Source organism: Alosa alosa, chromosome 1 (assembly GCF_017589495.1).
Source record: "Alosa alosa isolate M-15738 ecotype Scorff River chromosome 1, AALO_Geno_1.1, whole genome shotgun sequence".
Lineage (NCBI taxonomy): Eukaryota > Metazoa > Chordata > Actinopteri > Clupeiformes > Clupeidae > Alosa > Alosa alosa.
In genome coordinates this window covers 21,085,503-21,113,002 of record NC_063189.1, presented here as the reverse complement: position 1 = coordinate 21,113,002, position 27,500 = coordinate 21,085,503, and the positions used below count along the sequence as shown (strand labels likewise).

Here is a 27,500-nt window from a genome sequence, read left to right as displayed (position 1 = left end):
TGCCTGCCAGGCCACACTACCACAACCCCCCCCCCCCCCCGGCGCAACCCCCTTCCTGCCGAGATTTACAACGCTTTCTATTTTCAAACGGAACAAGGCCAGTAGAGGCAATATTCGCACAAACAACTGGGCGTCCCGGAATCGGGAATCAGGCAGCCTGGCACCAGCCCGCCAGCCCAGATAGGGACCTCAGAGCCTCGGAGCCACAGAGCCTCCTCTGACGTCCCAGCAGCCCCCACAACAAGCTCTTTAATCGCTGGGGAACAGTTAGTCATCCCAGATTCTCACACAGATATTTATAACCTTTTAACCTTTCCCTGGCCACATGCTCAGGGGTCAGGGCTGCTAGACATAACGTGTCCGGGGCTGTTTGGCCATTTCGGTGGAGATGTTTGTGCAAACAGAGGTCCCTTTTCTGTCAGGAGTGAGAGTGATGGACACTGTTGTTTTGACTGCGGGGGCTGGAGATGCTGAGGGGAGCGTGTTTCTCAGGGCCCGGCTGTCGTGTCCTTGCCGAATCTTTTTGTTTAGTTTCCTCACCTCCCATTTGCTCGTCTTCCAAGACGGGCTGACAGTCCAGACACCCCCAACACCCCCGCCCACCACCACGTCCGCCCTCGCCTCGGAGTTCAGGCCAGACTGTCAAAACACACACTTAAAAACGCTCGACAGAACACACACTCCGAGTACTACACACACACACACACAAAACACACACACACACACACACACACACATACGCACAATACTCATTCAAGTACCCCGCTCCGACCTAGAAACAGTGGAGAAAAACACACCTTGTCAGGAGTGATGGATGGAAACATGAATCATGGTGTGGTGGGAGGAGAAACAAAGAGGGGGGGGGGGGGCAAAGGGAGGACTGAAAAGAAAGAGAGAACAGAGGGAAGGATGGAGGAGAGAAAAAATAGACGTGTGAAGGAAAAACTAGAGAGTCAGAGAAGACCAACGGGGAGAGAAATTGGGAGATGGAAATGTAAAAAAGAAGGAGTGAGGCTACAGAGCAGAATTAATGAGGAGGAGCGAGGAGGCAGCGCAACGTGGGAAGTTTGCTGAAAAATAGAATCATTTCCGACGAGGGCTGCCAGCAAACAAGCCTAAATCAGCATGTGCTCCATGCCCAGGCAACAGCAGCTCAGGGCCAGGGCCCCGTCATTAAAAACCCATCAACATCCGCAAGTCCAAAATAGAGACGGCTCTCCAGGCTCGGGGCTCCGCAAATCGCGTCGGGAGTCGGAGGCAGCGGCGTGTTTGTGTTGTGGTGGCCTCCGTCTGCGCTGCGTGTTGTGAGTGAGGTCATGTTGTTTGTCAGTGGGGTAATGATTTATATAGAGAACGCGGACTGTGCTGAGCACGCAGGAATGGCAGTGAGCAGAGCAGAGCCGCGCAGCGCAGCGAGTGATGGTCCTCTCCTCCAGCATGACATCACAGCCTGTATAGCCTTGAAATAGCGTCATTATTCACTTTTACGGCAGACCTGGAGTGGTCTCCACCGTTAGGCTTTACAGCTGCCCGGCGCTCAGTCTTTCACTTATATAGAACGGCCATTTTTTAAACTGTTAAATATCTCTCTCCATGTCACTGTCTGTGTCACTGACGTTCACTTTTTCTGCCTCTCTCCCTCTCTCTCTCTCTCTCTCTCTCCATCTTTCTGTCTCGCTTCTTTTTTCTCTCCCTGTCTCTCTCTCTCTCTCTTTCTCTCTCTCTCTCTCTCTCTCTCTCTCTCTCTCTCTCTCTCTTTCTCTCTCTCCCTCTCTCTCTCTCTCTCTCTCTCTCTCTCTCTCCTCTCTCTCTCTCTCTCTCTCTCTCTCTCTTTCTCTCTCTCCCTCCCTCTCTCTCTCTCTCTCTCTCCCTCTTTCTCTCTCTCCCTCTCTCTCTCTCTCTCTCTCTCTCTCTCTCTCTCTCTCTCTCTCGCTCTTTCTTCCTGTCTCCCAGAGCCCCCCTCCTCGGTGCTGCACCCAAACCAGGAGCTGACGCCCCTCAGGACGTCCACCACCAGTCGGCCCCACGCCTACACAGGCACCATGCGTCCTTTCCTGACCTCCACTCTGAGCCCGCGGGCACGGACCACTACCGTCCAGCCGCGGCCCATCGTCCCCGACAGCGGTGGTGGTGGCGGTGGTGGTGGTGTTGGTGGTGGTGGTGGTGGTGGTGGTGGCGGCAGCAGCAATAACAACAACCACCTCCCCGAGCACAGCCCCCCTCTGCAGCCCTCGCCCCAGCTGCCCGTCGCCATGGACTTCTGCCTCCCGCGGCTGGTGGACGAGATATCCTGGCCCCGCACGCACCAGGGACAAGTCTCCAAGCAGCCCTGCCCCACGGGCACCATAGGTGAGGGCCGTGGAGAGGAGGCAGTGGCAGTGCTTCAGCCTTAGGCACGGAAAACACACTGCCACCATTCTGCACCACTACTGCTTAACTCACACAGTAAACATCTCATTATCAGACAGAGGAAATGAGTGAATGAATGAATGAAAGAATCAACGAATGCATTAATGAAATATCAATTATACAACACAGTAATACAATAACTGATATGTTAAGTTTGAATAGGCTTTAATACATTATAGTACAACCATATGTGTCACCCTGTTTTATTCACACTGTGTGGCGACCATCAGAATTCAATGAAATGCTAAATAATGCGCTGACCGTGCCAAAACTATGGATCGGCCGCATATTCGCTGCAGATGTGGGTTAATAGTCAGTCAGCGGTGCGCTGGATGTGCCCCGATGGCCTCCGTAACTGGAGCGTGAGGGCTACGCTCATGTTTATAAATAAAAAGCCACATCTCTCATTCAGTGATTGCACAATGACATGTCAAGACGCTGAAGTTGACGATATGGCGCAAGTATGGCGCCTTAGCATTAGTGCCAAGCTAATGTGGGCGCCGTCTGGGTATGTTTGTTTGTGTGTGTGTGTGTGTGTGTGTGTGTGTGTGTGTGTGTGTGTGTGTGTGTGTTGCAGGCGTTGCTACATACATGTGCACCACACTGGGATACTGGGAACCCCAGGGGCCAGACCTCAGCAACTGCTCCTCGCCGTGGACCAATTATATCACCCAGAGAGTGAATGTCGCCCATGGGGCAGGGGCAGGGCTGTGACCAGAGGGATGGGGATATTGAACATGGCAAAGCCCCTTTGAAGCTGAAGAAGGATGTGCTCTTTTACTGCAGGACATCACTAAAGAGTGCTCACTTCTGAGATTGCTCTCAAGTGGGTCACATTGGAGCATTCTGCAAAAAGGGAGAGAGGGGAAAAAAAGAATGAATTGCAAATATATTGATATTCATTCCTGCCCTCGCTATTTCTCTCGTGCTGCTATTCTTCGACTTTATTTTCTCCTCTGCTCATATTTCTCTGCCCGTGTTTCCTCCACCTCCCCTGCTGCTAGATGCGCTCTGGCGAGACGGCCGCCGTGGTGGCCCAGGAGCTGGCCGAGCAGACCAAAGGCGTGCTGCGGCCCGGCGACATCCCCTCCACCGTCAGGGCCATGGCTCAGCTGGTGGAGCTGCTGGACATCCAGCTGAGGAACCTGACGCCCGGGGGCAAGGACACGGCCGCCCGCAGCCTTACCAAGGTACACCCCCCCCCCCCCCCACCCAACCCCCCACAGAGCCTGACCTCAGCCCACCCTCTCATATCAGCAGATCCCACTGAAGAACAGGGGCTCTGTGTCATTGGACACTCAGCACCACACACACACTATTATGAGAAGGCAGCACAATAGAGCCTCCTCGCTCCTGTGCTCCAACACAGACAAGGTCACACAGTCAATACAGATGAACCGCTGCTCGGAGGTTAGACGGCTGTAATGGAGACCTTTGACAGATTCTCAGCACCTCAGCCTTAATAATGCAGTGATAATGTGTTGGTGTGCAATCGCCATAACAAGTCCAGAGGAAGGCGCAGAGCTCAAGTAGCAAATGTCACCTACTTCTCCCCATCTGCCATGTTAGCTCAGCGCCGCGTGTGCTGATTGGGAGGGAAAACTCACTCCAGGGATGGAGCCCTGCTCCTCTAATGCTGCAGTGAGCAGCACAGAGCCAGTGCACACAATGCAGATCTATCTGTCCTGGAGCACACACACACACACACACACACACACACACACACACACACACACACACACACACACACACACACAGCCACACTGATACAAAAGGACACACAGGCATGTGGACACACACACAGACACACAGGCACGCTGATACAAAAGGACTCACAAGCATATGTGGACACGCACACAGACACACACACACACACACACACACACATCTGAAGCGGTGGAGTTAGCATTATTAATTCAGCTCACGGCTGGGGCTGAATGGACCGGAGTAAACATCAGCCTGATTCTAGAAGGCAGGCGTCCACGTTTTATTTTTTTTTCAAGAGGTTTCCTCCTGACACTCCCTTCCAGCTCTCCGTCCTGGGTCTGCAGCCCATTTGAAGGCGCTGGGCTGTCTCTTTTCGGACCTCCCGATCTCTCCTTTCCCCGGCCTTTAAAAATAACCACCCTCCAGCTCGGCTTCAGTGTCTCCGAGTGATCTCCCAAAGACAGCTCCGGAACACAGTTTTATTCTCCGCTCCTCTCCGATTGACAAGAGTTCAGCAGCCATTCTGACCGTTTCAAAGGAGATGGGAGTAAAAGGGGAGCGAGAGAGCCTAAGTGGTATCTTCAGTGAATTTGTGAAAGTGTGTGTGTGTGTGTGTGTGTGTGTGTGTGTGTTTGTGCTCGTGTATGTGCGCGTGTGTGTGTGTGTGTGTGTGCTCGTGTGTGTGTGTGTGTGTGTGTGTGTGTGTGTGTGTGTGTGTGTGTGTGTGTGTGCATGGTTCTTTGTGTATACTGTATGTTTTTGTGTATCGGACTAAATTACCGAGTTACACAGACATCATAGGTGTGTGTGTGTGCTCACATGTGTGTGTATGCATGGGTATGTTTGTCAGTATGTGCTTGTGAGCATCTCTGTGTGTGTGTGTGTGTGTGTGTGTGTGTGTGTGTGTGTGTCTGTGTGTGTGTGTGAGCCCCAGGACGTCTCGCTCTGATCAAAGCCCAGGGCGGTCCTGAGGGGAGCACTTCCTGCTCAGTTGGCTGCCGAGCGGAAAGCGGCAGGGCCTTGATGTAATGCGCGCGCGTGGCAAATTAGAGAAGAGATGAGTCGCCCGCTCCCAGGACTTCACCAGAGACGGCCCACATGAAAGACAACAAACATGGACGCCGCACAAAACTGCCCCCTCCTCCTTTCAACCCCCCAGTACACCCCCCCACCCCCTCTCCCTGTGCGCCACCACCACCACACATGAATGAGACGCACCAGAGACACCTCTGTGGTCAAGTGCACAATTAAAACATGCCTTACGTGTGTTAAATATTGGCTCTTTTAATTATGTGTGTGGTGGGCATCTCCCCGAAGAGGAAGCATTTGGCTCACCAGTCCACTTTGAGTAAAAAAACATGAAGGACACATTATGTCTATTAGTTATTTAATATTCAAATTAAAACTTGGAGTGAGCAATGTGCCCGATTATTATGGTAATTGTAATGATGCCATTTAATAATTTTCCGTCATTTTAGACAGGGGTAGTAATTAAGCACCAATAGATACAAGACAGGTTGGGAATTGGATAATTATGCCTTGCTTCTGTATCTATCTATTCATATTAAATATTATTAATTATTATTATTATTTGTGTTGCAGCTTCAGAAGAGAGAGAGAGCCTGCAGACAATTCATTCAGGTAAGCAAAGTGCACTAATCCTTGAATGCATTTGGTTGACAGAACAGTCACTCTGAGACTCTCACTAGGAAGCACTGATGTAGAGTCATTGTGTCAGGCATCACTGTAGCCTGGACTACGATCTCATGACATTAATGTGTCTGTGTTTTCCCTGGTCTTTTGTCAAGGCTTTCGTTAAATCCATGGAAGCTACAGTATGTTAGAGAGCTAGTGCTATGTTTAGCATGAGACTGTGTTTGCTGGTGGTGTGTGTGGGCATTCACAGATGTTAGTCTGGCTGTCTGTGTCCAGGTGAAGAGTTGCGAGAGAGAGAGAGGGAGGGAGGGAGAGAAAGAGGGAGAGAGAGAAAGAGAGGGAGGGAGGGAGAGAAAGAAGGAGAGAGAAGGAGAGAGGGGGAGAGAAGGAGAGAGGGAGGGAGAGCTCAGCACTCATCTATGTAAATCCAGTGAGCTTTTCTGACCGTTTCTCGAGGCTGGCACTTTTTGCTGCATCCATGCAAAGCAGTTTTTCTCCTGTGAAAGCATCACTGTCAGCACTGGTCAGCAGTGTCATAGAGAGCAGCCAGAGAAAGCAAGCACACTTCACTGCAGTTGACATGCATACAGACACCCCCCACCCCCACCCATCACACACACATGCAGTCTCACACACACACACATACACACACGCATGCATAGACGTGCAATGTGCATACTGATCCACACACACAGGCCAAGTAGTAATAGTAATCACCCCGACACACAAACACAGCAAACAGATCAATAGCAATATAAAGCGCAAAAGCACTTGTGTACACATATTCAGTTAAACTGTTCAGTGAACACAATATGCACCAACACTGTTCTGCCTCTGCCCTTCTACTCTTCAGTGTGGGGCCACTCAAAAAAAAACTCTTTCATCCCGGATGGACTGACTATATTTTCCTAATGATTGCTCTTAATAAAGCGTTCATCATTAGGGAAGTGAGAGCAGGCAGGTCCTCTATAACAGACACACCCCTTCCAGAGTGGCTTCTACCTTCTGATTAGACCCGCGTCCTCTCGCCACACTCATTGTCTTTGGGCGTAATTAGTGGATTAGACCAGCAGCCAGAGTGTTTGGTTCATAATGCCGGGAATCATTAATTCTGTGGTCCTGATTATGTTTTAATTTCACTGATGTGGAGAAGAGAGAGGGAGAGAGAAACAGAGAGAGAGAGGAAGCGAGGGAGCAAGGCCTCTGATAAATGGGAACAAGAGGAGGAAATCAGTGGTGATTAGAAGACAATCTCATCATGCAAAGAGTTCGACCAGATGGATGCCTGTTTGTCCAGAAGGGGCGTTGAGACAGAGCCATATTTGAGGGAGTGGTGATATTGAGATTCGCTCGCTGTTCTTCTTTTGGTTGTCCTCTGGTCATCTATTGGCCGCATATTGATTGGTGTAGAGATTTATGGAGTCTCCAGGCTCTGTGAGATCAGAGGGATCAATAGGCGGTGGGGGTGCAGTGGAGGGACCTTTCGGCTTATTGATTATTAATTCATGTTTTAACAGGTAGGTGTTGGTAGCAGCGTAGTGTAATATCCAGAATTCAAGGTGCAGTAAGAAACAGTCAGCCACCCCACAGCTTCTCATTGTGAGGCTTGAAATGGCCACAAGCAGAAGTCTCCCTCTCACTGACATACACACACACACACACACACACACACACACACACATACACACACACACAGTCATACAAACATCTAAAGCAATACACAGCAAGCCAACCTGCACAGATGTGAGGGGTTTTTTTGGGGCGGGGGTGTGTGTGTGTGGGGGTGATGGAGTGAGCTTGTGCTGTTGCGCTAGCCTGATGTAGCCTTTACGCTGGATTAGCTACTCAGCTTCAAAGCTCTTCAGTTCTGCTCCATTTAGCACTGTGTGTGTGTGTATGTGTGTGTGTGTGTGTGTGTGTGTGGCTTTGTGGCTGTGTGTCTGTGTGTCCTATCTCCAGTGCAGTGTATATGAACACAGAACGTGCCTGTGATGAATATGAGTGTGTATATGTGTGTGTGAGACTGTGCGTGTGTGACTGTGTGTGTTTGTGTGTGTGTGTGTGCGTGTATACTGTATGTGTGTGTGAAGAGTGAAGCTAAAAGATAGTGCAGAATGAGCATGTATTTGTAGGTGTGTATGCATGTCTGCATCTGTGTATTTGTCCTTTTTTCTGTGTGTGTGTATATACAGTATGTGTGCATGCGTGCATTTGTGTGTGTGTGTCTGTGTGTGTGTGTGTGTCGTGTGTCATGCGTATCTGTGTTTGCTTCTGCAGTGCATATTGAAAATGTTCAAACTAAGCGTGCCGCAGCCTTGAAGAAGCTCCTTCTGCAGAGCCGGACTGTATGTCTCTTATATATCTCTTATATATGTCTTCGCATGTTGCTCTGCCCTGAGAATGCCGTAAGATAAGAGTCAGTGTCTAGTGCTGTCTGAAGCCTCCTGAACATGGACAGGGCCGTCTCTGCGCCGTGTCCTGAAGTGGGTGTTGCGTGGCGTATGCTACGTCCCCACTACCATGGAGGGCACGGTGCTGAATGTGGAGGCTGTGCCACGCAGTGCCCCTTCTTCTGCAACAACGAAGGCAACTGGAGCAGAATGATGTGCCTCAGTGCACACAGTCGTCCCTCTGAGTAAAATACGACAAAACAGAGTCATCTAAAATCAGTCCATTCTCTCGGTGGAGGCCAGTCCACTGCCTGACTGCAGGGGGGTAGGGTGGGGTGGGGTGGGCATGGGGATGGGGGGTTAAGATTTAAATTCTGGTAGGAAACAGACAGTGACAGGTCAGGTTAACATGGTTATCTTAGTGCTCAGTCCTGCTAGGAGAGAGTCCATGAAAGTAATTGTGGCACTTAGATGCTGCTTTAATAACTGGGGCACATCAAATAGGCAGTTTACTCAAAATTATCATGACTTTTAGGAATCCCCCCTCAAAGCTCTCTAAGACAAAATGTTTGCATTTCATTAACAAAAACAGGTTTTTCACAAGCAGAATTGGCAAATTCATTGAATTTAATGTATTTCAATTTTTACATTTACACATACCCACACATTGCAGATACTTCAGATATGCAGATATTACCAAAGAAAGTGAATGTGTGTTAGTGAGTGTGTGAGTGGCGTGGCTGTTAAGTGCTGTGTGCAGGAGTAGATTAGTATGTAGCATTGGTGTAGTGTGGAGGGGAAGGGAGGGGATTTCATGGAGAAGGAGAAGCTGCGCTCCTGCTGTTGCTGCTGCTGCTGCCTGTCTGCCTGTCTGCCTGGCAGTGAGTGATGATAGAGCGCTCATGTCAGTCAATGTCACCAACATCAATAAGAAAATATCCTTTCATTCTACCCTCTTTCCCCACTGGGACCTGTGTGTGTGTGTGTCTTCACAGTAACGTGTGTGTGCTCGAGTGTGTATATACAGTTTAGTCATATGAGAGTCATTGTGTGTGTGCTTGTGTGTGTGTGTGTGTGTGTGTGTGTGTGTGTGTGTGTGTGTGTGTGTGTGTGTGTCTGTGTGTGTCTGTGTGAATGTGCTGTGTATGTGTTATTAAATGTGTGCACGTATGCCTCAATACCTGTGTGTGTGTGTGTGTGTGTGTGTGTGATGTGTTTGATGGCACCTGTTTTCATTTTCGCACTGCAGAGCTCCCGGTGGAGCCATAGCCATGCGCTATGAACTGCCGTGTTTTATCACTGGATCCCAGCAGATGACAGATTTATAGCGCAGCCAGCAGACGCGGGGAAATGGATTCTATGAGAGACGCGGGGCTCTGTGGGGAATCACTGTGCAGTTGGAGACGAGGTCACACATGACAGCATGCTGAGATCCCCCTCATTTCATTTATATATTCACCAAACCCACCGTGACCCTCTGACTCCCGCCACAATGTGACATGCGGACACAAGGCAGGGGAGAAGGGGAGACAGAGGGCGAGCGGAGAAGGGCCCTCACAAAGTGACATCAAGGTGACGGGGGAGAAGCCAGGGCTCGCCTGGGGAGTAGTTTACAGCAATTAAAGCTCCACCTCCATCATGTAGAGCCACCACTACTACTCTGCCGGACACTGATGATGACGCCCATGATGAAGCCACATGATATAGCTGGTGCTAATGGACCCAGAGAGGCAGTGGAGCTTGATTAGGGCACTGATATGATGCAGACCACACCCCCCTACTGCTGGCCACCATGTCCACTGGGGCCACACACACCTGCCTGCATTCCCCTCAGTTTACCTTTTACCAGATTTGGCAGATTTGGATTTTGTCTACAGCAACTAAATATTGCAACTAATGCAACTAAATATTATATTGTATTATATTATATTATATTATATTATATTATATTATATTATATTATATTATATTATATTATAACTTTGGGTCACCTGCCTTGACTTAAGTGACATCCCATGGTCAAAAATTCCCATAAACACACTCCTACACCTTGTGGAAAGCCTTCCCAGAAGAGTTGAAGCTGCTCTAGCTGCAAAGGGTGGACCGACGTCATATTAAACCATATGGATTAAGAATGGGATGTCACTTAGGTTCATATGCAAGTCAAGGCAGGTGACCCAATACTTTTGGCAATATCGTTTATATTATATTATATTTTATATTATAGTACTGTTTGCTATAATATAGTATAATATACATTCTGTTGCACCATGCATGATGCTTCATTTCCCACTGTTAACTAAAAAACAATTATTACCATGATAGCAGTAAATAATGTAATAAATTTGCTAGTCCGGTTTGACTCAGATGGCTCAGTAGCATCATGCTCTGACACGCCCCATGATACAGTGACACTCTCCACATACCAAAAAGCCCTCTACCCCTTAATGAATGTATTATAGCCATATCTCTGGCCTAAGACTATTAAATGGCCCCACAGGAATTTAACAAAAGTCAAATGCCCATTGTTACTTTAGCCTCCATAACCCCGAGACTGAATGAATCCCCACTTCAGTTCAGTCACCTTTGGCATCCCATTGAAATGGAATTCATTGCTGGAGAAACTCCTTGTGGGAAATTAGAGGCGAGCTGAAGCTGGCGGAATGAGCTCAAATGCATTTCAGTCCATTCACTGAACAGAATTTGAATTAACCCCCAGTGTAATGACTCCTGCTCTCTCTCTCTCTCTCTCTCTTTATTTCTCTCTATCTCTCTCCATCGCTCTCTCTCTCTCTTTATTTCTCTGTCTCTCTCCATCTCCCTCTCTATGTCTCTCTCCATTTCTCCCTCTCTCTGTCTCTCCATCTCTCCCTCTCTCTGTCTCTCTCCATCTCTCTCTCTCTCTCTCTATCTCTGTGTATGTGCTGGTGTGTTTCTGAAGGCCATGGTGAACACGGTGAATAACCTGCTGACCACACGGGCGCAGCCGGCCTGGAGGGAGCTGGCCACAGGGGAGCAGCTGAGGTCAGCCACCCTGCTGCTGGACACCATGGAGGCCGGAGCCTTCATGCTGGCCGACAACCTGCTCAAGACTGACACCGTGCAGGAGAGTGCAGACAACATCCGTGAGTCCAGACAGCACACACACACACACGCACACATATGTTTGTCTGCATAAATCTTGTGATAATATATGAGTTTTATCTTCACCTGATACTTGTTCTGACCCACAGACACACACACACACACACACACACACACACACACACACACACACACACCCATAAACTCTCTCACACACACACTTACAACCTGAGGCCAAACTACAGCAGGCCTATTCAGGGAATGTCTGTGCATCAGGAAATCAAACATACACTCATGTAGAGCTAGCTGCACACACATTGTTTATTGTGAGCATCCCTCTGACTCAGATTGTGAAGGGCGTCCTGACTCCAGTCAGACGTGCATCACACTAAACCACTGCAGTCTGCACATGTGTGTGTACTGCATGCAGTGGAGCCTCCACAACGATGAGTCATGGAATAAGCCCCCCTCCCTAAAGACGGCCCACAGCCCGGTGAGTCCAGGCCTCTGGTGCGGGGGCGGCCTTTGCACAGGCAGCACGCAACTCTTCACATGTCTGAGGGGCTCCTTATTAGAGAAGAGCGCGCGAGGCTAACGCGGCCACTCAACACTGCTGTGATGAATAGCTAAAAGCCTGGCCATAGAAAACCAGTAAGTGGGGCTGGCCTGAGCGTGAGTCTGGGAGAGTGCTGGACCAGCCATCACGGTCAGACAGCCCATACAGACAACTGGGAGTACGATGGTGCGGCGCACCGCGGGGAATCACAGCAGAGCATGGCACAGCGGGCTCCGAGCTCTGAGACGAGGACGTGTTGAAAGCACACGGCGACCAGCAGCCACGTTAATAACACCCACTTATACACCTGGCACGGGAGGAGGTGTGAGATGCAGAGAGTGTTACAACACAAGAGAGGAAGAGAGAGCGAGAAAGAGAGAGAGAGAGAAAAGAGAGAGAGAGAGAGAGAGTTAGTTGAGGTGTGAGGGTATAAAATGGAATGTTGCAAGGTGCGCCTGATTCCCCCACACTACCTCAGAACACAGAATGCGGGCTGTGCCAGCAGTCACTGAGGCAACTGCGGAGATGGCAGCAGCAGAGGCAGCAGCAGCAGCACAGAGCCTTAATGGAGTCTGATGCTCAGCAAAGTGTGAAACATCAAATCAAAGCAAAGGGAATAATCAAAAAGCCCTGACTACAGATCCACCGCCACCAGCCACACATGAAACAATTGCTCAGGGTGAGGAAGATGGAGAGAGAGAGAGAGGGAGAGAGAGAGAGAGAGAGATACATTATTGGCACAGTAGAGAGGAAGTGTTCGATGAGGTGGGCTACAGAGGGGGGCAAAATGCAAACAAGAAGGTGGGTGGGTGAAGAAGGGAATGAAGAGCACAGAGAGAGAAAGAGAGTGAGAGCAGAGAAACAGGGTGGAAGGATGGATGTGGTACAGGACTAGGACTTCATAGAAAATAGGCTGATGTGGTGAAAAGGTGACCATGGGATGAAAAGCGCCATGGAGGCACAGAAAAGAGGACGAGCGCTGGCTAAAGGAAGAGGGGAAGAGGGGGCTGAATGTGGAGCTGGAGTGAGGAGGGCAAGAGAAGGCTGGAGAAAGGGAGAGGCGGTTTGGTGCTCAGGGAGCCATGATCACTAGTCCGTTCTGCTCCAGCGGCTCCAGCGAGCATAAAGAAGGAAATTTATCGTCTCTGGCAAACAATTTATCCCTGCATTACAGGACTCAAGGCCAGTTCACATGCATCTTGTTAGAGAAAAATAGGTCTCGCAGGGAAACCCCTTCCAGCTCTGTGGGGCTTTCTTTTCTGGGGGAGGGGAGATTTTGTTGCTCTCTATCATTGTGCATTTTTTTCCACTGCAATGTCTTGCTTAATCACATGACTTTGACATTTCAACTGCGTCTCGGCTCTGGCGCCCCCCCTGTCACCAAGAAAATCGTTGTGCCACGCAGAGAGGTGCGGCATCAGCCCCTGACACCCAGCCAGAGCCAGCGAGACATCTTCAGCAGAACTTCTTTGAGATTTTCTGACTCACTAATCTGAGTTTTTAGATGCAATAGCCCTCGGGTTAGGAACAAAAAGTGTGAGTGTTTTTAGGACTCAAATTCTTGGGTGTTTTGATCTGAAATCTTAAATCTCGCCTCACAGCTAATCTTACAAACAAAAATCGCTCTGATTATCCCCTTATTCAGAGAGGCTTCATCTCTCTCCCCCTCTCCTCGTTTATTTCCCACTCTCTTCCTCCCTGCCGCCCCCAACTCCCTCCATCTCTGTTCTCATCCTGCTGCTCGAAGCTCTTTTCAGGCTTTTCAATAGCGAGATATCCAGAATAAAACCCTGAGCACTTCACAGAGGCTCAGCCAGAACACGCCGGAAAAGTGGGCACCCGAAGGGGAGGGGTGGGGGCTGCACAGATATTGTCTTATTTGTGCGACAAAACCAGCGCAGTGGTGATGTAAATATAGCGGCTTGATGGGATAATGCCACATCAGTGGCGAACCCAGATTATAATGACTGTAATGTTTTTCGTATAAAACAGAGTGTTTGTAGAGATGAGATTCAGCTAATTAGGTTAAGCACAGCGTGAACACTCCTGCTGCTTCCTTCCACACACATGTGCACTGAAATTTGTGTGTGTGTGTGTGTGCGTATGTGTGTGCACGACTGTGTGTGTGTGTGTGTGTGTGTGTGTGTGTTTGTGTGTGTGTGTGTGTGTGTGTGTGTGTGTGTGTGTGTGTGTGTGTGTGTGTGTGTGTGTGTGTGTGTTGAATGAAGTGTGTATGTGGGACCATGTGTGCACGCATATGCAGTGTGTTCTGTAGGTGCGTATATACACTGTTTGTGTGCTTCATCTTCTTTCTTTGTGTCACGATCTCTCAGTCTGTCTTCCACTCTGTCTTCCTCCCTCTCTTCCCTCTCTCCCTCCTCCTCTCTCTCTCTCTCTCTTTTCTCTTCTCTTCCTCTGCCACCATGAGAGGCTGCACTCTAGCTTTTGATCTAGCTGTTTGTGCAGTGCTCTGCTTTAATATGCAGACTTTTCGCATTTCACAGCAGTACTGTAGTGTATTATATATAACTGAGCACTACTTTCTCTCTCTCCATCTCTCGCTCTCTCTCTTTCTCTTTCTTGCACACACACACACACACTGTCTCTCTCTCTCTCTCTCTCTCTCTCTCTCACTCTCTCGCTCTCTCTCACACACACACACACACACACACACACACACAGGGAAAGGGGGAGAGAGAGCTCTCAGATCCCTTTTTGACACAGATGTGAGGCTGCTATCTCATGTGGCCAAGCCGCAGCTCTCCTCCACTCCTCACGACACACAGCCATCCTTCCACGTGGTCCTGTGTGAGAGGCAAGGGGTGGAGAGGAGCGGGGAGGAGTGGCATGGCGTGGCATGGCGCGGGTGGGGAGGCGAGGTAGGCTGGTGAGTGAGCTGGCATGCTGGCTGGCTGGCTGGCTGGCTGGCTGGCTGGCTGGCTGGGTGGGTGGGTGGGTGTGTGGGTGGGGACTGAAGCAGGAGGCTGCCTGCCTCTCTGAAGAGGGCTTATCTTGAGAAAGAGAGGAGGAGGGGAAACGCTCTTGCTTGTGGAAGGATGCCAAAAGATGCAGGACCAAAGGAGGGGCTCTCTCCCCAGAATGGGACTTTAGTGATGCTGACAGCGATAGTGAACTGGCCCAAAGAGGTTGGAAAGGAAAGGAAAATGGGAGGCTCTGTAGCGCCAAAGATGACGAATCTGTCACTGGCTTTCCTGCGCGTTTGTTCGTGTTTATTTTGTTACTCTAATAATAACCATGCAGAAATGTGGCACATGCGCAGTAAGCAAAGAAACCCAAACAAACATTCTTTTAGGCCGTATTTTAGGGGGTTTTTGGATATGCAATTTAGGTCAGATTTAAACAGTGATTCTAGCAATGTACTTCATTCAGTACTCATTTAGCTGCCCAGAGGCATTGCCAAGATGGCTTCCAAGTGGCGGGACTTACCTGTGAGGGCTTTGACGGGACTGCTGTGCAGGTTTGTCCTGTGATGAGCGTGTAGGTTGCCAATCTCCACTGGCATGTCAGTGCTGTACACATAACACAGATCTGAAAGTTCCTGGAAACCAGAGGAGTTCATTTGAAACATTAAAAGATGCCGTGCGGCTGTGAAATCCTTCATCATATGCCTGAGAGCCCAGCGCAGCTCTAATTACTTTCCAATTAGCATGCTTTATCTCAGACATTAAACTTCAATCACATGACAAACCTGGATTTGTGAATTATACAAAAACGCCCCCCTATAAATGGTCCATTTGGAGGACTAGAGAAAGGCCCAAAGACACAGAGAGTGTTATGAGCTGAATGGATGAAAATCTTATTTTAAGCATCCGTATCGGTGGTGCTTTCAGTGCAAAGCTGGAGGGGACAGTTCAGCTTCAAGTCGGGGGTCTGAGGTACGCCCACAGAGTGGCAACTTGGCTTCATGTGCATGTGTGAGTGTGTGCATGTGTGTGTCTGTTTGTCTGTCGCTGTGTGTGTGTGGGTGCGTGCGTGTTTGTGTGCATCTGGTGTTATTATTGTGTTGACGTGTTTTGCTTGTGCATATTGTGTTGCTTCTGTTTGGGCAGAGTTGGAAGTGGCTCGCCTCAGTACAGATGGGAGCTTGGCTGATCTGACGTTTCCCCAGTCTGAGCTCCATGGCAACTCCATCCAGCTCTCTGCAAACACCCTCAAACAGCATGGCAGGAACGGTAAGGAACTCACTCTCTCTCTTTCTCATTTCCATCTTTCATCCTTCACTTTTTTTCTTTCCTTTGCTTCTGTCTTCCGTCTGTCTCCCTTATGTCTCTACACATTCCTCTTTTCCTTTTGCCATTCTTTCATTCTCTCTCACTCTTTTTCTTCTTTGTTTTCTTTCCTCCATCCTCCTGTCACTCCCTCACTCTGTACTGTTAGTGAAACATGTGCAGTATGGAATAACAGTGGAACATTTCACAAGGTTTACTGAAGGCCCTCAAAGATATGCACAACGCTAGCCAGGCCTGTGTCATATTAGTATGTGAGGCAGATACAATCTAAACATTCCTACATCAAGAACCATTACATGTTCATCTTTCTGTCTTCATATGGACCAGTCTATTCCTAAACAGTCAGACATTTTATTCAAGTCAAATATTCAAATAGTCAAATATATGTGGTCCAGGCCTCACCGCAACCAATAGCTTGAATTGGTATTGTTTTATGAAGTCTGTGGATGGAAAAAGGGTGGACACGCTGACTGGGTGGTAACTGCCAGATGTTTGGCGTGCTAAAAAGCCCTTTCAGCAAACCCAGGAGAATGCACAGCCGCTTCCACTTTCCCACAAATCTTTGCAAGATTAGACAGCGAGTCAAACACTTCACGGTGGCTCGGCCGGGAAAAAAAAAGCCATGTGACGCCTGGCCGAGTGGCCACCTCTGAGCCTCACGCTTCGTGCCCCTCTCTGTGTTCCAGGAGAGATCCGCATGGCGCTGGTCCTCTACAAGCACCTGGGTCAGTACCTGTCCACCGAGAACGCCAGCGTGAGGCTGGGCAGCGAGGCGGTCTACCCCAACTACTCCCTCATCGTCAACTCGCCCGTCATCACCGCCGCCATCAACAAAGACACCAACAAGGTCTACCTGTCGGAGCCTGTGGTCTTCACTGTCAAACACCTGCAGGTCTGTTGGACACCTACACTCTCAGGCATTTATAGACATAGCATGTGCAGGTGAAAGTATATTCCTATTATTGTATAATCATTTATTTTAGGTGCACAATATTGATGTGAATCAAATGTGAAAGATGTCATAAAACATTAAATACAGTTACTGTACTTTGCTGTACTGCAATATGTATGACATGAATATGAATGAGGTTGTATGAATATGTATGATATTTGATGCATGACTAAGAGGAACTTCCCACACATTCAAAATTGTCCTTTGTGATTTGTGTTATGTAGCCCAGTATATTCGGTTTCAGAAAGCCATATGTATGCCAGGGGTGCGTTTTCACACTCCCAATGGCAGTGTCGTTGCTACACGATCAGGAAGTGAGCTCCAACGGCTGAGATCATAGTTTGGTGCCACAGGTGTGCAGCAGGAAGCTCATCCATGATGAATGAAAAGAAATGATTGCTCCAAACTCTTAATGCTATGCTACACTTACTTGCCATGGATCAAAAGCTACGCCCGCATAAAGCCCTGTCTCACGCTCCAGCTGTAATTGCCATCAGTTACAGTGAGATGGCAGAGACCTTTCCCTCGACGCCTTATTACCCACCACCAGCATCTTCATGCCTCATCTTCCTCAGTAAGAGCAGTGAGATTAAAAACCTAAATTAGAGACAAAGCATGAAAGGACAAAATAAAAACAATGACATAGCTCACTGCTATCTTTGATCTTTGTGGGCGCAGCCTTCAAGAAGAGGATGCTTTGTGTCATTCGTTGCAAGAACAGAATACTGCCTCCCCTAGCAAAGTAACGACTCAGAAACGCTGGAACGTGGCATTTATAAAGGACAGGCAGCCGTCGAGAGGAGGGGTTGGAGGGTTGAGCGTGAGCTGATTCCAGAAGCGTCTCCTCACAGAACAGGCTCTGACTGATGGGCTGTCAGCTCTCACAGTGATTTGTTCCTATTGATCAGGGATCTGTTTTTTCCTCCTCCTCCTCCTCCTCCTCCTCCTCCTCCTCCTCCTTCCTCCCTCCCCAGCACTCCGAGGAGAATTTCAACCCCAACTGCTCCTTCTGGAGCTACTCTAAGCGCACCATGACGGGCCACTGGTCCACGCAGGACTGCCGGCTCCTGGGCACCAACCGCACACACACCAGCTGCTCCTGCACCCACCTCACCAACTTCGCCGTGCTTATGGCCCACGTGGAGGTCAAGGTGAGGGTCAACAGGCGGCACACTGCTCTGCTTTGATAATCATTTTATGTAAAACGATCGCTGGAAAACTTGAGGATTTTTAAGACCTGTCCTTTGAATTTCAAAGATATAGTGTAGTTTTTAGTTTATCTTTTTTATTACACAGTTTCTTTTAAAAGCGCATGTACAGAAGTTTCCAGATGTTTTCCATACACACGGCCACATTATTTCTTTATTTCTTTCTCTCCCTCTCTCTCTCTCTTCACACACACACACACACACACACACACACACACACACACACACACACACACACACACACACACACACACACACACACACACACACACACACACACACACACACAAACACACACACATACACACACACACACACACACATTAGTGAAGTGGCACCATAATGTCAGAAATAATCAACTAGGTCCTGGACACAGCCACTCCTCAAAGCAGAATTGGGTCAGAAATAATCCAGAAAAAATTGCCCCCAAAAGTGGGGAGTCACAAATCTCTGTGCGGTGCCCCTGTACATCTCTGGGCCCCAGCGCAGGGCAGTGCAGCATCAGGGCAGTGGGTGTGTGTGTGTGTGTGTGTGTGTGTGTGTGTGTGTGTGTGTGTGTGAGGCGGCTGCCTCCGGAGGGGTCACGCTTGGCTGTGCCTTGGCAGCAATCTCTGGGCGCGCTGGCGGGAGAGGGGGAGCAGTAGATCCATCACTCACTGGCCTAACACAGGGCCGGCCCGGGTCACAGCCACTGATGGATGGAGCCGACAGACTTGCTCCACACACACACACACTCACACACACACACACACACACACACACACACACACAAACCTCACATATTCTAATACACATCAGTGCATACACACAGTCTGAAAGAAACCATGTGCACATTAATCCACATACCAGGGCATGCACACTGTAATACATGTACTCTTGCACATACTAATACAAAGGTACACACTTGCTCACATTTACACCGTTGTTAATACATGTAGTGTGCACTAATCCATAGTGTGCCATACTGAGGTTGGTGTCTTTCTTTGACATCGTGCTTAGACACTGGGTAGCAGAACAGATGAAATATGACGTATAATCATGAAAAGACTGCTGGAGGCAGCCATGAAGAGTAGCTTGTTGTATGTGTAGTTGTATGTGTAGTTGGTCAGAAAGACCACAAGACTAGTCTCTATGAATGGCCCTGTAAATGTCATGGAAATGCTATGTATACATGCATAATCTAGCATGTTACTAATGCAAATACACATATAGAAATGCAGTGACCTTCGTCCCTTTGTTGACTCTCTTCCAATTGCAGGGTTGCTTTGGAAACATGCATACACAGATAGACACTCGACGCCTGTTTGATGTGCAGCGCAACATTGCAACTGAGACTTTCTCTCTCTCAGTCCTCACTTCTGTTTCCTTTCAACTGTGTGTGACGCTTGTGGTTTTTTCCCCCAGCTGTCCTCATTCCTTCTCATCACTCCGATTTGTGCTGAAATTCTTTCCGTGCTCCCAATACTCCCTCTTCACTATTTTTGACTGCAAACCACAACCCCCCCCCCAATACGCACACACACTTACCCTCTTCTCCTATGTGCTCCTACAGAAAGCGGACCCGATGCACGTGCTACTGCTGGACGTGATCACGTGGGTGGGCATCCTGCTGTCGCTGGTCTGCCTGCTCATCTGCATCTTCACCTTCTGCTTCTTCCGTGGCCTGCAGAGTGACCGCAACACCATCCACAAGAACCTCTGCATCAGCCTCTTCATGGCCGAGTCCCTCTTCCTCGTGGGCATCAACCGCGCCGACCAGCCGGTAAGGGCAGCCAGCCGCTCGGCGCGGTCACTCACTCACTCGGCCACGTCTGCGAAGCGCACCGCCGGAGATGGATTTGGGTTGCATGCCGCTGACTTGGCCCTGGTTGACATGGAAACTCGGGTAGCGAGCCAAGGTGCAGATTGGCGGTGGCCTGTTCCATGCGAGCCACAGGTTAATGGGTTAGAGGCGTGAGATTGGTTTGGAGGCGTCCAGGCTGGGGCAGAGCGAGGCGAGTCCGAGTCAGGCCACTGAATGTTCTAATTTAGTGGCGAATTTGTGCTGCTCTGTCGGACTCAGCTGCTCGATTGCCATCATGCACTCTGGCGAGCAAAACAGCATTTGAGCTGCTGGGCCATAGGGCGTTACAGGCTGAGATGACTTTCACTGGAATTATTCTGTTATTGTTATTCTATAATAGCTGTAAATACCTTTTAAAAGAAGGCAAACATCGCCCCAGCCGTGGCGCAACTGGCTGGGGCACCTGCACCGTACCCCGGCGACCCAGGTTCAATTCCCGTCCCGTGGTCCTTTCCAGATCCCACCCCAATTCCCTCTCCCACTCACTTTCTGTCATTCTCTACTATCCTGTCAATTAAAGGCATAAAAAGGCCAAAAAATATATATATATATATACCAAAGAAGACAAACATCATGCAGTTGAAAGGCATTTCTGTCACCATGACAATATGCATAACAACATGACTCATTAGCTGTCTCAAGTCACATGTTTACAATAGCAGAACCATATAGTCAGTTGTATGCTTGCTGAAAGATGGTGAAAAGAGGCTGTGCTGCATCTCAGAAAGGTCTGAAAATGGGGTCAACAGACTAGTTGTTTTTACTGCACGTACACAAGTCTGGGTCTGCTTACAGTGATGCACAGATAAAAATGACCATGGGTGAGTCAGCAGTAAAGCACACCTGGACATGCAGGACAGAGGCACACTCAATCAGGAAACTATTCCCAGACAAATCCGTCCTCAACGGTGCCCTCTATTGTTATGGTTCTAGACGGAATGGTCAGAATAATCCTGCTTTAGATGTTGCAAGAAAAACATACAAAGCATATCACAACTATATTCACAAGTGTATTGAAATTACCGCTGAAATGAAGGCTCTCACGGCTAAACACGGCCAGTAGATTTGTCATTAGTGTTTAGCACAAACTAAAACGTGTGTGTGGCATCCCACTGCACAACTCTGATTGGCTTGCCTGTCTCCTCTATCCTGTGTCTCATTGTCCTGTTTTCGTCCTTGAGTGACTGTGCTCATTAATTGGGGAGATAATTACTTAGCCACATCGACAATTACACTATTAATTCCATCTGCCTTAATTTGCCAAAGCTAGCGCATTGTGGGAAGAGTGTTGTCCTTTCTTAAAATGTCAGGCTTATCAAATGTAACCAGCAGATTGCTTGGAAACGTGAACCTTTAAATATTCCTGGCTTCAAACGTCCGCGGCTCCTATCACGGCAGACACGTGCAGCATGAAGCCTGTCCTGGTGTGGTGATTGAGGAGGTGGTGAGCGGTCTCTTTGTGTTTGTGGGGAGGAGAGCTGAAGACTGAGGAGGGTGCGGAGAGCATGGGGCTCTGCAGGGTGTGTGTGCTGCAGGCTCTGTCTGACTGACAGCAGCAATATCCTTAAACATCAATACGACACACACACACACACACACACACACACACACACACACACACACACACACACACACCACCACCTGCCTTATCACAGGTGGACCGGCAGGGAAGATAGGCAGTGAGAGCAATATGCACCTCTGTCCCCCTCAGTAACACATTAGCACACACACACATGCACATACTGAGATAAATAGACCTTCACCTGGACATGCATGCATACTAACACATGGACAGGCTTGCCTAGAGCTACTCGAAGACAAATACCTGAAGATTCACCCTCCATATGCACTTACAGACACTCAAACACTAGACGCCTGCACAGAAATATGTGCACAAACACACAGAGAGAGTGAGTGAGAGAGAGAGAAAGCAAACATACACATACAGTGGGAGTTTCCTTGAGGCTGGAGTTTAAATTCAGCTCTTGGGATCAACACTCATAGTTCATCAGGTTAGCCAGGATATTCTGTCGCTTCAGCACCAGGCTGCACTCCTGATGAGCTGCTTCATCCTCTCCACCCTCCTCCACCCCCCTGTGCATGCTGCCTGCTGGCCCCCAGTCATCAAGACGCTGCACACCTCCTCCTGTAGAGCTGCTGTTAATTACCACTGCCTCCGTCTGCCTCTGACCTTCCCCCTCTCTTGCTCTCTCGCTCTCTTAAGCTCCTGCTCTTCCTCTCTCTCTCTCTCTCTTTCTCTTGTTCTTTCACTCATTCTGACTCTCTGTCTTACTTTCACTCATCCTTCTCCTCCCTCTCTGCCTACTCTCTCTCTCTTGACTCATTCTGTTGTTCTCTCTCTCTCTCTCCCTCTCCCTCTCCCTCTCCCTCCTGCCTCTCCATTTGCTCAGAGGGAGCGGGGAGGATAATCTGCTAATTCCGTCAGGAAATCTCCTGCGCTCTCTCGAGGCGCCTGACGTGATCTTACGTGTCATGCAATTAAAGGGAGCGACGCCCAAGGTGTGAGCGCCGGATGCTTTGTTAGCCGCGCCACGCAGCACCGCTCCAAATCAGCCCTTAATAATTCTCTGAGGTCGCTCTCTTAGTTGGCCTTATGATACCAGGTGTGATTTAGGAGAGGAGAATTACACATTCACACAGCAGACATAATAATGCACAGAGCCAGACTGATGAGTGACAGTCACTTTTAAATGGCGTGATATTCGGGTGTCTGACGGCACGTCACGCTCACCTGGGCCCATGTGGGAGCTCTGTCAAAACACGGCAGAAATTGGTCTTACTTTTACCCTGACGCTGTTGTTGCCGGGCAGACTGTGTGAATGTACAGTATGACAGTAGCAGCGGACTGACCTACTCCAAGTCGTCCCGAACAGGAAGATGCACTTGCAAATAGAATGTGACGCTCAGGTGACGCCAAACAAAGACTTGATCATGATGGGGGCGGTCAGGTTAAATGGGCCGACCTGCCGTGTGGATTGCAGCACAGTCTGTGGCTCAGGGTGTCAGTTCAGTGTTTTGCTTGATTGCGCTGCCAACTGTCTACCTTCATGCACCGCCTAAAAATACCTCCGGCTTTGGGTTTGGTAGGCGAGCGGCGCCGCGCTAGAGAGAGGAATCTGAGGCACAGATTAAAAGAAACCGCCTTTGATGTTTGTGTGCTGGGTGAGATGGTGGCTGCATATTCTCCCTTAGATTGCCCGTATGGATTAAAGTCCAGTATGTGGTGTTTATGTGTAGTTTTTGACACTGTTACGTGTATGCTGCTGTGTGTGTGTGTGTGTGTGTGTGTGTGTGTGTGTGTGTGTGTGTTTCCCTAGATTGCCTGTGCAGTGTTTGCTGCACTCCTGCACTTCTTCTTCCTGGCGGCGTTCACGTGGATGTTTCTGGAAGGCGTGCAGCTCTACATCATGCTGGTGGAGGTGTTTGAGAGTGAGCACTCGCGCACCAAGTACTTCTACCTGGCGGGCTACGGCGTGCCAGCGGTCATAGTGGGGGTGTCTGCCGCCGTAGACTACAGGAGCTACGGCACCGACAGAGTGTGAGTACCGCCAGTAGTGTGGGCATGCCAACCTGCTCACACACACCTCTTTAGGGTTGTGTGTGTGTGTGTGTGTGTGTGTGTGTGTGTGTGTGTGTGTGTGTGTGTGTGTGTGTGTGTTTCCCTAATATCCTCCCCCACTGCTGATCTGTTGATATGGCCCTTAATTAGCGCCTCCATGCAGTTGGCTGGGAAGCTGATGGGATCTGAAAGGCTCTAGAAAGTTTTCCTGCAGCTTCTCATTCTTTTCATTCTTCTCAGTCTTCTCTTGAACTCAGCAGAGATCCACAAAATGACAAAAAGTGTCATATTTTCAAATAACATTTGTAATGCGCATGTCGGTGCATTACCGTTTTATAGACATACTGTATATATACAAAAGTTAGCTATATTGATTTAGATGTTTAAACGATATTCAGGTTTTGGTTAAGCATGGCATTACTTAATCTGTTGACCACAGGGGAATGTCAGTGTTGATGCTGTGGCACAGTATAATCACCAACACGCCCAAATAGGGGACCATTTTGACAGATGAATATTTCATAGTAAACTATCACTTATAGATGAGTCCAAGAAGGTCAAATATGAATAATTAGCGGTCACTAAAGCATAGAGTCTCTTAAGACAACATAAATAGATGATGACAACCTACAAAAGCTTTTAGATTTCTGAGCAGCACTCTGCTCCCGCTTCTCCTCCTGTGTCTGTGAGTCAACTTGGGTCTTAAGTCAGCTGACTTGCTGCTGGTCCTCTGTGGATAAGAGGCAGGGTGGTGGACAGAAGGACAGTCCCTTTCAGGGGCCCCGAGTCGTGGATGCAGTGTACATTCACTGTGCTGGAAATGAAATGCTGAATAATTCACTGGCAGGTCATGAATCAGACTCTTGTTTTCCAGACCCCCCTCCCCTTTAAGGGTTGCACTGGCTATCCTTCACCTTGTGTGAGGACTCCGCAGTCTTTGTTGCTGCGGCATCGGTGTGTCAGCTGCGTGTGTGCAATGAACATCACATTGCTAATTAAAAGCTTTTAAAATGCATCCTTTGGGCAGTGAATGTTTTGTCTGTGCTTGTGATTGTGTGTGCTTGTGTGTGTGCTCGTGTGTGTGTGTGTGTGTGTGTGTGTGTGTGTGTGTGTGTGTGTGTGTGTGTGTGTGTGTGTGTGTGTTTATTTACCTGATGTGGCCGTCTTTCGTTAGGTACAAGTAATTTAGAATGTAATTTGTATGTATGTAGTAGACAATGTATTGCTAATTGAGCTTTTTGAACGTGTCCTTTGAGCAGTGAATGTCCTCTTTGTTTGTGAGTGTGTGTGTGTGTGTGTGTGTGTGTGTGTGTGTGTGTGTCTTCTTGTCATGCGCACCGCATCCCCCATAGTAACCCTGGTTTTCCACCTCCATTTTCCTCTCATGTGTTAATTACCTTAGCCCATAAATAGCTCTGTGCAGGTTAGCGCTCATAATTTAGCATTTAAATGAACATGCACCATAATATTTCTCCCTCCCCCAGTGGGTTCCTCTCCAGACAAGTGCCTATCCTTCTCTGTCACTCTCTGTGTGCTGATGGATGCCCTTGGGCCTGCTTGCTGTAAATCCTTTGCCGCTCCCTGACTCTCGTTTTTTTTCTGCCACTCTCTTTCTCGCTTCCTCTCTCTCTTTCTGTCTCTCCCACTCCCTTCCTCCCCACATCTCTCTCTCTTTCTCTCTCTCTCTCTCTCTCTCTCTCTCTCTCTTTCTCTCTCTCTCTCTCCCCTCCTACAGATGTTGGCTGCGCCTCGACACATACTTCATCTGGAGTTTCATAGGCCCGGCCACCTTGATCATTATGGTGAGCAGCCTCCCCAGCCCCCGCCTCCCCAAGGGCAGCCCAGCCAGTGCTGCAGTCCCCCGTGCCGCCCCTGCACTCTGTGGGCCGCAGGGGGCTTACTTATCACCCCACATCACCCACCATCAGCAGGCCGATTAAGACTCATCAAGTGACTGCATAAAACACATTATATGAGCTCAAGTGTACAAAATGGCAGAAAAATGAACACGATTTGAAACACACTCCTGACCATTTTCCAACCATAAAACTGTTTGCAGATGACCAGTCTTGGCAAATTCAAAGTTCTCCCTCCCTCCTGTTTTTCTCCCACTTTATCTCTGTCACACTCTCTCCCACACTCCCACTCTCTACCTCTGACTGCCCCTCCGCGGGACATATTCTCAGTGCTCTTTAAGACATTGGAATAATGATTTTCCTGGGCGTTTCACGGCAGACGAGTGCAGCGCTGGGGTTATTGGTGGCCCTGTTGCTTCTGCCAGCCGCAGACAGACAGTGCAGCGAGATAATGGCCGGACGAGGACATTTTGCCAATTAGATGAATGTCACTACGTGTGTCCGTGATGCCCACTCATGACAAAATGTCAGCAGGCCATCACTGATAACTACAGAAATAGACCGGCACCAGGCACCAAGCTCTCTGGGCGCTCCACTGCCCTGAAGCTTCTATTATGTTTTGTCATGTTGGAGAGAAAAAGGGCGGAGGGAAACGTGGAGAGTGGTAAGTGTGTGGGGTTGTGATAGCCGAGCGCACCCGCCGAGCACAGACTCCAGCTGTCACTCATGGAGAGAAGGCCCCTATCAGCTCAACCTTTTTTTCCCCATTTACTCTGAAAGACATGGATTTTAATGAAATTACGTTTTTGTGATGCTGTGTGTGCCTTGTGTGTGCCCTGTGTGTGTGTGTGTGTGTGTGTGTGTGTGTGTGTGTGTGTGTGTGTGTGTGTGTGTGTGTGTGTGTGCTGTGTGTGTGTGGTGCCTTGCCATGTTTTGCGGTACTCAGACAGCCATTCATAATCAGTGCTCATTAGGCGGAACAGACTAAAAAAAGTGTTGCATGTGTGCACGGCACATTGAGCAAAAATGAAATGGAGACGCATTAAATTGGACTGGAGAAATGTAATGCCTTTTTAATCTGGTGCATTCCAGCTGAACGTGATCTTCCTGGGGATTGCCCTCTACAAGATGTTCCATCACACCGCCATCTTGAAGCCTGATTCAGGCTGCCTGGACAACATCAAGTAAGGCTTCTCCTCTCTGTCCTCCCTACCCCCCACCCACCGCTTGAATGTGCGTTTGATCTCGCAAGCTTCTCATTTGGGGCTTTTCTCCGACGACTCCGTGTCATTACCTCATCACACTTATCATTGTCTCCATGCTTTTCCAATTTCTCATTGTGCCTGTGAAGTCTGTCTGATGGAAAGTTGGTTTGTGATGTCGGGGCCCACAGCATAGCACTCCCTCTGCGCGAGTGCCGAGACAAAGGCGCACTCTAACTCAAACAGCATGGCCGGGGCCGCCGCACATGAAAATGGAACCCACATCAGACGACGGGGGAATAGGCTGGAATCTGGGTTACTTGGCTTATTTCATAAATTGATTATTCATTTGATATTCATAAGTGGGGCTCAGGCTCTGAGAGAAAGAGAGAGAGAGAGAGAGAGAGAGGCGAGGTGAGGTGAGGTGGCGAGGCAGCACTGAGGCGGGCGGAGGGCTCAGCAGAAACGCGGGGACAGAGAGGGAGAGCTGGCAGGCGCCGCAGTGGGAACGAGGAGTGAGAGTGCTGGGCTGAGGTCGATGATGTATGCTGCTCTGTGCCGAGAGACTGGGCTCGCTCTCTCTCTCAATCTCACTCTCTTTGCCCCCCCCCCCCCCCAGCATTGTTTTGAGTTTCTGCTTTGTCATGGAAACCGGGTTGTGAGAATTTCAAGCAACTGAGCTGGCAGATCTTCTCGTTCGAATACCCCACATCTCAGAACTGTTTTCATGTTTTTTGTTTCACTTACTTATTACTTTATTTGCTTCATTATGTTTTGGCTTATTTTTTTGTCCTTTTCATTTTGTAT

At 49.0% G+C, this 27,500-nt stretch overlaps 1 protein-coding gene across 9 annotated transcripts in view; it reads left to right on the top strand.

Moving 5' to 3' along the window:
* adgrl3.1 (adhesion G protein-coupled receptor L3.1) overlaps positions 1–27,500 on the top strand; it is a 100,453-nt gene that overhangs the window by 62,140 nt on the left and 10,813 nt on the right. For all 9 annotated transcript variants that reach the window (XM_048265562.1, XM_048265489.1, XM_048265991.1 and 6 more), the window contains 12 exons: positions 1,954–2,349; positions 2,987–3,087; positions 3,414–3,599; positions 5,719–5,757; positions 11,104–11,287; positions 15,873–15,995; positions 16,739–16,944; positions 17,979–18,155; positions 19,765–19,974; positions 23,394–23,614; positions 25,371–25,437; positions 26,584–26,675. In XM_048265562.1, the coding sequence (XP_048121519.1) occupies positions 1,954–2,349; positions 2,987–3,087; positions 3,414–3,599; positions 5,719–5,757; positions 11,104–11,287; positions 15,873–15,995; positions 16,739–16,944; positions 17,979–18,155; positions 19,765–19,974; positions 23,394–23,614; positions 25,371–25,437; positions 26,584–26,675 (2,002 nt within the window). The remainder of the gene's footprint in view (positions 1–1,953; positions 2,350–2,986; positions 3,088–3,413; positions 3,600–5,718; positions 5,758–11,103; positions 11,288–15,872; positions 15,996–16,738; positions 16,945–17,978; positions 18,156–19,764; positions 19,975–23,393; positions 23,615–25,370; positions 25,438–26,583; positions 26,676–27,500) is intronic.